The 10,774-nt window shown below is 39.9% G+C and overlaps 1 protein-coding gene across 2 annotated transcripts in view; it reads right to left on the minus strand.

Moving 5' to 3' along the window:
* OBI1 (ORC ubiquitin ligase 1) overlaps nucleotides 1-7,183 on the minus strand; it is a 42,134-nt gene extending 34,951 nt beyond the window's left edge. Inside the window, exons 1-2 of one of the 2 annotated variants that reach the window (XM_040623732.1) lie at nucleotides 6,867-7,183; nucleotides 2,898-2,952 (exon numbers count right to left, since the gene is read on the minus strand). Coding sequence is in view for 1 of the 2 variants with exons in the window: in XM_008686664.2 (XP_008684886.1) it covers nucleotides 6,867-6,938 (72 nt within the window). In the remaining variant the exon portion in view is untranslated. The remainder of the gene's footprint in view (nucleotides 1-2,897; nucleotides 2,953-6,866) is intronic. The other variant, XM_008686664.2, reaches the window with a different exon arrangement.
* Between the last annotated feature and the right edge of the window lie 3,591 nt (nucleotides 7,184-10,774).

Genomic DNA, 10,774 nt, shown 5'->3' on the forward strand with positions numbered 1-10,774 from the left:
ACTTATATTTCAGTACTTGATATAACCTACGCTTCAAAGACACAGATCTACTTGATGTTCACCAAATTAATAAGAACAGTGGAGGCTCCCTGTTTATTAGGCTCTCATTTCTTAGCTTGATATAACCTGCTGATATAATCCAGCTTCCCCAATCAAAATAGAGTCCCTTCCACATTTTAAGATGAAAATCAAATGCTACCTCTTCTGCAAGGCTTTCATTAATCCTTTTTAGAATTAACTGGGTCTTTGTCTGATTTTCATTAAGGGTACTCCCTTATGCATCGATTTAATGTTCATTTCTTTCTGTACGGTACTTAGAAAGTTGTTTACTTCCTGCTTCCCTATTAGATTTCAGGCTCCTTGGGGGCAGGGGATGGGCATGCTCATCTTTGTATCCACCTACAGGACCTGATATAATGCCTTGCACACTCTAAGATTAATAAAAGTGAATTCTGATGTATTAAAATGAAAGGCTGAGATAATGTTCCTAAAAGTGTCTCAAGAAGCAAAAGGTCGATGGCCACTGCCAAACTGTGAAAAAGCAAAAGTTTCACCTTCCCATTTAATATGCCAAATTCTACAGAAGACCAACCACAGGCAGACTACTTAGCTCTCTCTGCTGAGACCATTGGCAATCCCACCCACAGGAGAATTATTTTCACTGCTTGATACCTGGTATTGTCACTGTCATTGTGTTGGAGCTTTGAAACAGTTGACTAATTCATTTCTTTGGACCAAGTACTTATGAGATGATGATTTCTAAACGATGGTTTAAATTTAGCTTAGGAAAAGAGAAATCTATAAAGAAGTAGTAACTACTAAAACAAATGACTTGTTATTTGACTATAACCTATAGGAGCAAAATACAAAGAATCTAGTGCTCCCTCAACTCCTGTCCACCCCCTTCCTCTACCCAGATCCTGGTATATACAATACCTAAATATGCACATAATTTTCCTTAATATAATCTTCCTGAGATACAGAAATAGTCAAGAGTTGCCTGTTAATACACTTTATATCCAATTTACTCTCAAATGAGATCTGTGGCAATAAAACAGTATTCTTATGAAATAAAAATGCAAGATGACAATGGCAAGTGACATGTACAATTCCAAACTCATCTGGAGTAGGCATGTCAAAATGATATTCTAGGGTAATACACCCTGAGGCTGGTGAGGAGAAAGAGAGAGAGAAGAGAAAGCGAGGTATGAAAAGTGGGCTCTTCTCACTGGAATGGGCCTGAGGGGTGCAGTCCTAGGAGCAGAAAAATTAACCCTAAATCTGTAATTCTACTACATAGTTTTGATTTCCTCTATTTGAAGATGTTTCAGTTTTAAGAGACCACTCTACCACCAAAGCTCCTTTCTTAAAAAAATGATGTAACTGAGATGTACCTGAGAGGTGTCAAAAGGGGTTATTCATTAATATCCATATCATCCTAGACTCACCTACTAGACGTTATTATACACTGGTTTAAGACAAGGTTTCTCATCTTCAGCACTACTGATATTTTGGAGTGAGGAACTTTTTGTTGTAGGGAGCTCTCCTGTGTATTGTAGAATGTTTAGCTAGCATACCTGGGCTCTACCCACTAGACATAACTAGCACACCCCTGGAGACAATCAAAAACATTTCTAGGCATTGCCAAATATCCCTGGGGGATGAAATACACTCCCACCCCTTTGAGAACAACTGGTCTAGGATATTCACATGAAATTCCCTAACAACCTAATGGCTCTGGTAGTATCGAATTCATTTTCAAGCTGTGGAAACTGAGACTCAAGAAAATAATAATGCAGGTTACAAGTGGCAGAACCAGTATTTAACCAACATTCAATGTGACTCAACTGCAAACTGAGTGCTCTTTCAACTAAGAAATAGATTTTTCTTCCTTAGGGCAGAGTTAGTAAATAATAGTCTGAGAGTAAGAAATAGAGGGCACATACCGGAAAGAAGCAAAAAATTAGGATTAAGACTTTGGGATCAGTAGGGGCTATAGAAAAGGGGCACTGATTGAGGTGATGGGAGGGAAAGGCAACTTAACCAACTGGCCTGGCAATTACACTTAAAGTCAACTCTTCTGTCTTTTATCACCTTTGCTAAAGACTAGAGCTAATCTTTCTTCAAAGAATATTCTTTCTTGCACCTATGTCAAAATTTTATGGGCTTTATGAGGCAAGACCTAGAAAGACTGTGAAAAAGAAGGCTGAGGTAGAAAAATGATGGTAATAGCTCCACCACCATCACCAACTTTGGGAATTTGGAAACTTTTCAAAATAAAATTTCTGGATTGTTCTTGTTATGTTTCAAGAAATCTTTGGCTCTGGATCAAAATTTCAGTTCTAGAACTTTAAAACTGTGTGATCCTGAGAACTAAGTTGCTTAATGCCTACTGGTCCGGGTCCCCATTTCTGTCTAGGTAAAAGGAAAGATAATACATTTTGCCTCCCTCACCTTTATCCCCCTGGAATGCTTTCAGGAATCTTATTTGTTTAGTAACTATTCCAGCTATTACATACTAACCTTAAAATTATTAGGATATATCAACACTTTTTTTTAGTTAATTTTTTATTATGCTCTAAGTATGCTAAAAAACCCACAATATTATTATACATTCTTTAAAGTATCTGCATTCTTTAAACTTAATTCGGAAAAGAGAAAAATGTAGCCCATATGGCTTTTTTCAAATCAAATTACTTGTGATAGTCATGTACAAGGCTGGTTCTTAAATCCACTCTTGGGAACTAAGAAGCAATCAGGACTCGAATGTGGGCTCAAGTGTACTGAGATTGATAACATGCTGGCCAATCAACAGCCTCTGATGAACACTGATGAATGAATTTAGTCAACCTAGAATGAGGACTCTAAGTTGCATAAAGCTTTGTACCTAGCCTTACCTTGTCAACATTTTAAATCAACAATATGGGTGGAAAGCAAGGCAAGAAGTCCTCCCTGGAAAAAAAAAAAAAAAGGATTCTTCCTGTAGTATTCTTAGCTGGAAACAGTCTACCCTATACTGGACACTACAAGAAACAGACACCCCACATCCTAAGGAAGCTGATTTCATCTCAGATTATTGTAGCCAGAGAGAATGCCCTTATATAAGTAGAAATCTTAATATTGTGGAGCTATGCAAAGCTTGGTTCCCTTCCAAATGAAAAACAGTTTATATTTAAAGATTCACTATCATGTCCATTCATTCCAACAGAGTCCATTCCACTTATATTTAAACCTCAATTTCAACTCCTTTCCAAAAGATTTCAAAATACTCTAGTTTATTTATATTTATTTTAAAGTGTGGTGTCCCAAACTGGACTCATACTCAACTGAAGAATAACTGAATACAATATATTAATGTTAAACAGCATCAGAAGTCTAGTTGCTTGGAATTTCACTTCAGAACCTCTTCATCCTTTCATAAAACAACTATGGGCCACATTTGGGAGACATGCCACTCATGGGAAAATGCAGACATAGTCAATAAAGGTATTACATGTAACAATCATTTGATTTCATAGCTTGAATCCTATTTGAAGAGATAAATGACTGGAATTATCTAAAGATAAACTGGTCTGTAGCAATCTGGTGCCAGGACCAGTTCTGTCATTTAACAGATATCCTGAACTAGATCATTTCTATATTTTTGCTTGCTGGCCCAACAGTCCAGGGCAAAGGGAAAAAACTGAGGAACAGGCAAGAAAATAAGTTACACAAAACTCATCCCACAGGATGTGTACCTACCTTCTTCAAGCCACATAGAGCTCTTGTCATATTGGCAAGGCTGCTAAACATTATTGAGCAGAGAGAATCCACCTTTAAGACTGAGGTAGAGACAGGCAGAAAATGTAAAATGTCTAAACTGTCCCATTTTAAGTCTATTTGTATCCAAAAGACAAAGTATTGACAATGTGCATACTTAGGCTATCTCCACTACTTCTTTACCCCTCCATCCTCCCCCATCCCAATCAGCGTCTATATTCAGATCCGAGGTCTCTCCTACCCTCACCTTCTCCTTTAAGCATTTTTTTGTTTGTTTTTTGTTTTTTTGGTTTTTGGTTTTTTTACAGTGACCTGTCAGGGATAACAGCCCCTAATTCTGTTGAACAAGCAAAAGAAAAGGATCTTGCTGATGGTGAGATTTGGGACAAATAATGAGGGCAGCAAAAGAATGGTTATCTGGAAGAGGGCTAGGCAGAAAGGACCTTAAGGTAGAGCTCAGAGTTGGCCAGAGATGCTGTGTCAGGGAGGCCGAAATAACAATGGGAACATGGTACTTACTATCCCAGGTCATGCTATCTCTAGTACCCCACAAATACCAGTATGTGGGGAGGATAAATAGCCCAAGCAGATCAGATTTGCTTTAACTATACAAAATGCAACAGTTATATGGAACCAGTTAAAAACCTCTGGACATACTGTGGCAATTTCTAGAACAAACAGGTCCCATTTCATTAGGAAAACAAATCTTTATCAAGTGAGTGCACTGCCTCAGAAAGCAACTGGGAAGAACAGTTACTTGAAAGGCTGGTTTCCTCACATGAGGGCCTGTCTCAGCACCCACACTAAAGGTAAAAATTTATGGAATATTATTATGTTCCAGACCTTATGCTAAGCACTACATATGAATTACTTGATTTAATCATCCCAAAATGCAAGGAAGGATGTTGCTACTATTACCATTCCCATCTTACAGATGAGGAAACTGCTCTGAAAGAAGTTAAGTAACTTGTATAAGGTCACATAACTAGTAAATGGAAGAAGCTAGAACTCATGCAGTCTGAACACAGAACTCAGGCCTTCAGCCACACCTTTAGCCTCCATAGTAGACAGAAATAGATGCCAGTTTACAAATCGTTAATCTTTTATTAGCAGATTTCATTTTAGAACACAGCTAACAAATACAGGAAAAAAGAGAGAGAGAGAAAGGAAGGGAGGGAGGGAAGGAGACCCCAAGAGTGTCTGCTCACATGAGTTCTTAGGAAGTAATCTACTGAAGACACAGATGATAAAGATAGAGGTTCAGGGGCGCCTGGGTGGCACAGCAGTTAAGCGTCTGCCTTCGGCTCAGGGCGTGATCCTGGCGTTATGGGATCGAGCCCCACATCAGGCTCCTCCACTAGGAGCCTGCTTCTTCCTCTCCCACTCCCCCTGCTTGTGTTCCCTCTCTCGCTGGCTGTCTCTATCTGTCAAATAAATAAATAAAATCTTTAAAAAAAAAAAAAAGATAGAGGCTCAAACCAGAGACTGTCTTAGCTTTCTTATGTTAAAAAAAGGTGGGGGGGCAACCAGCCTATCTATCTCACAGCACTAGTGAGAGAAGTAAATGAATTAAATACATACAAAAGCATTCTGTAATCTGCAAAGCACTATTCTCTACTAGTATCATTTCTGTTACACACAAAAAGCATAAGTATGGAAAATCAACCAGGCAGAACACATTTTCAACACAACTGCAAAACGGCCTGTTAACTAATGGAAACTAGATACAATGCATACAACTAAGACCAAGTGAAAATTATTTCCCAAGGTATTTTTATCAGCTTGTAATGCTATTGCTGGGAGTATATTCACTCAGAATTTAACACATACTTGTGGGAACTTCATGTCAGAAACCAAATTAGACAAGCAAACACAAACATCATCTTCTCCTCCCAGCTATGTATGTAGGCAGTGGCAGCAAATGCCAGCTCAAATACCACCCTCCATGCAGCCATTCTAGATCTCTCCAGTCAGAATTGACCAAGCCATCCCCTATATGCTCTCACAGCACATTTGCTATTTTCCTTGGCATTTCATTCTGAGGGATATCAGTTGCTTCCAAGCCTGACTTTGTACTTCTTGAACTCAGTAAATTCACACAGAACCCCAAACACCTAAGGCAGATGATTCCGTTGGCTGGCACTCAAATGTTTGCTGTATGAAGTTTGTATGTCTCAATTCTAAATATGTGGCTGTAGTTTCAGGCTGCATTTTAGGGTAAACACAGACACACCACAAACGTAAAAACAATTCAGGCTGGAGAAAAATCTGATTGTTCATACATAGTATCTTCTCCTTTCTTGATCTATGCGTTAAAGAAATGCTCTTTTAAAAATCGAATGGGAGGCACAAAAGGAAACGAAAGAGCAGACGAATGCTTTAGAACCTTCAAAATTCCGTTTCTAATTCAGAAGTACTCTGAATGTTTCACAAACACAGTAGGCACCTCTTGCAACACAAAGGGAGGGTATTCTATCTCATTGCTGATCCGTTGTTGGAATAAAAGACCATGCCTCTCATTTTAAACACCACTCAGGGGCGGGTATTATTTACTTTTCAAATTTTGAACCCAGAGCAAAGGCCACTCTAAAGGCTGGGTTAAGCAAGGGCAAGGAGGTTGGAAATGGAAAAGACTCCCCAACTAGCACTGCAGGCAGGCCCAAGGACATGAACACTCTACTTGTGTAGGGGACCAAGGAATCCTAGGCAAGGCTCCCAGGAAACGTGCTTCAATGGGCTTCACTACACGCCACACGGGTGGCAAAGGGGCGTAAAATACTGTTGCGATTCCTTTTTGACGAGGCCTCTTCGACGCCGGAGCCGGCCGGGNGCCGGCGGAGTCAGAGCCGCCTGCCGCTCTCCCTTCAGACCCCAGGCCGCTGTCATCCTTCTCCAAAAGGCACACATATGAACCCAGTAATCACGACGCGCCCCCTCCGTTCCCCAGGACGCGGCCTCCCGTTGCCTGAAGAGAACGCAAGTTAGCGTCTGCACCCATCTCGGTGCCTCACGCCCCGTCCCCGCCACACACGGAGACCGGCCTCGGCTCCGGAGGGCGACTTCATACCCGACCCTGTTTCGTAGAAGTGCCCAGAATCACCCATTACCTTCCCCAAGCAAATGTGGCACGTGATGGGCAGAGTGAGCGACAATGTAACGTTCTGCACGGTCTGAGCCATGGCAGCGTTCAGAATCCCGCCAACACGGAAGTCCCGCCGACGGCAGCTCCTCGCCGCGTCTGGGGCCGCGCGAGGCCGGCTACGGCAGCCCGGCAGGGCCAGAGCCCGCCAGGGGAGGAAACGAAAACGCGCTTTCGAAACGCGCGGTCACCACGGCTTTTCTCTCCTTCCTTCTTCCCTCCCTCCCTTCTTTTCCTCCCTTCCTTCCTTTCATTAAAAAAAAAAAAAAAAAATCCCGTGTTGGGGAGCTGCACGATTCTTGAGAATGAGAAGGAAGGCAGTATACTACAGGCACCGATGGAGGATCCTGAAAGTTCAAATGAAAGAGTAGAAGTGCGGAGCCGAGAGAAAGATGGGGAAAGCGATTTTAAGAGCCTTGCTCTTTCCCAGAGCGTGGAGGGGGGAGAGTTTTCCGCCTAAAAATTAAACGCTACACAGTCTGGAAACACATGGTGCAGTCAAAACAGGAAGAGAAAAGATTATATCTATACCTTTTAATTTTTCAAAACAACTTTCTGCCGCTCTCAGGTCTTTTTCCATTCTGAAATGATGTTATGTCACTTAAAAGCAACAGTGATTGTCTTTTGATGTTTCCGAAACAGGTTATATTTTATCGCAACTTTCCCTGAAGACACGCTTTGCGTTGGCCCCTCTGTGGTTTCTGTCTAACAGAGACCGAAGGGTCGGAGCCACGGACTCTGATTTATACCCGTCAGTGAGAAAGCTGCAAATAGTGCCAACCATCCACACTCCTGGAAAGCACTTGCACAAGCTTTTAAAGCCTACATCTCAGGTATATGTTGGATAAGATACGTATCATTGTGCTGTAGAACTCGGAAGGACAGCAGTGTCTAAGCAGGTTCTAAGTCAGCATTTCCTACCAGTGAAAAAGAAAAACTCTAAAAGTTCCTAGATGCGTCTTGATTAGCAACAGATTAGGAATTTAACAGCAACTAACTTTAAGTGAGAAAGAGCCAATGTAATTAATTTATGCAAACAAATACAATTTGTGAGTAGGGAGATTTAGAAACAAAACCAAGGGAAGGACTTCCAGTAATCTTTTCTAAAGAGAGACAGTATAATCACGAGAAACCCGTGATCAAAGGAAAGGGGTTCTGGACCTGTACTGGGAGCATAGGAATTCCCTGCCCCCAAAACTTCCTGGCTCTACTGGTTTCAGACCATTTATTTAACCTCTCTGCTTCTTAGGTTCCTTCTTGGTAAAGTGTGTGCGCGCGTGTGTAATAAATGAGGTCAATGTATGCTTACTATCATGTTTCAAAGAAGCAGACAATAATGAGACTGGACCAGCCAGTAATTCACCTAAAGAAGGCCAAGTCCAGTTCAAAATTGTCTCACAGAGGACAGTGAGAATTCTTCCAAACAGCTCAAAACTTCATTTTCTGGGAATTGGAGGCCATATCATGTATTTGGAATTGGAGAATTAGGCAAAATAGTCACATCGCTTGTCTGGTTAATGGCCACTTTTTCAAAACGCCTGGCAAAAAGTCACCTGGTTTGGTTATTTTCTGGCTATTTGAAGTAATATTTTTATGGGGTCTGGAGTTCACATGTTTTGCTAATGCATCGTTCCTGTCCCTGGCTGTAAATCTCAGACTTCAGAATGAGAAAGCTCCAGGTCATTCATTACCCACTGTCATTCAAGTTTCACCTTTTCCCCATCCTGCTGTGTTCTTCCTTACTCTCACCTTGCCCATTCCCTGTTCTCACCTCAATGACACTTGAGATGGTATGTTAGGACTTGTCATTCCCACCCTCTGAGTGGGATGTAGGACTGAGAATGTTCTGCCTCTCACATCCACCCCTGGAAACAATGTAGCAGGGAAACATGCTGAAGACAATTTTTTAAAAAATTCTTTTCTGTTGTTAATGGAGCAAATTCATTTTTTGTTAATCACCTTGGTGACTGGTGTTAATACTCAGTCACAAAGTGAGTTTAAAAAATTGTAACCTACATTTTAAGTAGAATGTTAAAATCTAGAGTATTCCCAGCCTCTCCTTACACATTCACTGTCATTGTCGCTGCTCCTTGGGGCTGTTGTCGTAGTTTATCCATATAGTTATTTCTATCCTATTATAGTTGGTTGTTTATGTGTTTGCCCCCACAACAGACTGTTTTTTGAGGTCAGAGATTGTGTCTGATTTATCTCTAGTATCTGGTACTAGGACACTATTCCACAGAAGGTAGTATTTTATTTAGCTACAGACTCAGGCTATTTTAAACATTGCCTTTACTTGTTTTTCACTGCAAAATGGAAAACTGTGTTGCTTTTTTGCTAATTATAAAAATAATAAGGCTTATCTTAAGAAAATGAAGCCATTTATAAATATATAAAATAATAAGCAAAAGTTCCTCTGTACTTATTCCTCTCCTTTATATCCTGTGTGGTAATCACTATTAAATTCTAAATCATATCCATACAAACAGTCTAATTCATATATTCGTGCATAAGCACAAATAGGATCATACCATAACATACCTGCTTTGTTTACTAATGCTTGTGAATTGGCGTGTGTGCACACACACACACACACATCTAAATAATATTGTTAGTAATACAGGCTGATGAGTACTACGTCTAGGTCCAAACTGATTCCAGGCCAATTCCCAGGTGTCACTTTAATAATACAAATGGTTTAAGGCCAGGAACTATCCTTTCCCTCTGCTCTATGAACAGCATTTCTTTTTGTTGACAAATCATGTTCTAAACAGAAGTCATTTGGCCAAAATTGTTAAATAATGTTGCCATTACTCTAATAGGAAAACAAAGATTACATGGCTCATTGACTTTGTGCTTAATCTGTGTTTTGGCTTCTTAGTAGCCTTATGGAAAGTCCTGTGATCTGAGGGGTACCGTCAGATATAGCACCTGGGATGGGCTTAACCCCCCTAAATTCTTAGAATTTCAACTTTTAGAATTAGAAAGAATCTTAGGGGTTTTTATGCAGGTCTCTCCTTTCACAGATGAACACATTGAGACCCAGAGAAGGTAAACCACCAGAAAATGGTAGATTTGGAACTAAATCCTAGATCTTACTTGGATTCTCTGAGATTGTTGGCCCGATGCCTTTGTGTAAGTGCAAGGTGTATTATTATTAATAAAGTAGTTCGGTAATAAAAAGTCAGTCATAATTGAATTTCTTTGCTAAGAAAACCATCAAATAGCTATGGAACACCTTTTACCCCTTGTTTAAATCAGATTCATTTTTATGATAAATTATTTAAAAGCACGTTTAAAAAAATATAAAATCTTAAGTGCTATTAAAAATTGATTAGGCATGCATTATTCTTTCATTGACCCAGTTCAGATTGTTTTTTAATTTTTTTGGTCAAAGCTAATAAATTTGAGTAGATGTTTCAGACAGACGTTTTGTAATCATTTGGCCATCAGTCAATTAATCACAACTTCATAAATATTGATTTCAGATTACATTTATCTTTCATTTCTGAAACACAATCTTTTTTGTTGTTGTTTGTTTTAAATTTATACTCCCCCACTTGGATTGTGGTTAACACTGAGGAAACTCATGAAAGTTGGATTAAAAAAAATTAATCATAGGGGCTGGCCCAGCTGCATGGACGTCAAGCATGGGACAGTCTTTTCATAGGCTGGGAATTCTGAGCTAAAATATCTCAGGATGGTGGCATGAAAGATGCTTGTTACTATAGCAGAAGTTTTTCTTGCAAGTTGGTTTTGTTTTTTTTAAACAGACTACTAGAAGTTAACATGCGTTCATATAATGTATTTCTATTTAAGATATTAAGGAACAACTAACTCAGACAAAGTTCTGTCTCATGGAGCCTTCCTTCCAGT

The sequence above is a fragment of the Ursus maritimus genome, unplaced genomic scaffold, assembly GCF_017311325.1.
Source record: "Ursus maritimus isolate PB19 unplaced genomic scaffold, ASM1731132v1 scaffold_10, whole genome shotgun sequence".
Lineage (NCBI taxonomy): Eukaryota > Metazoa > Chordata > Mammalia > Carnivora > Ursidae > Ursus > Ursus maritimus.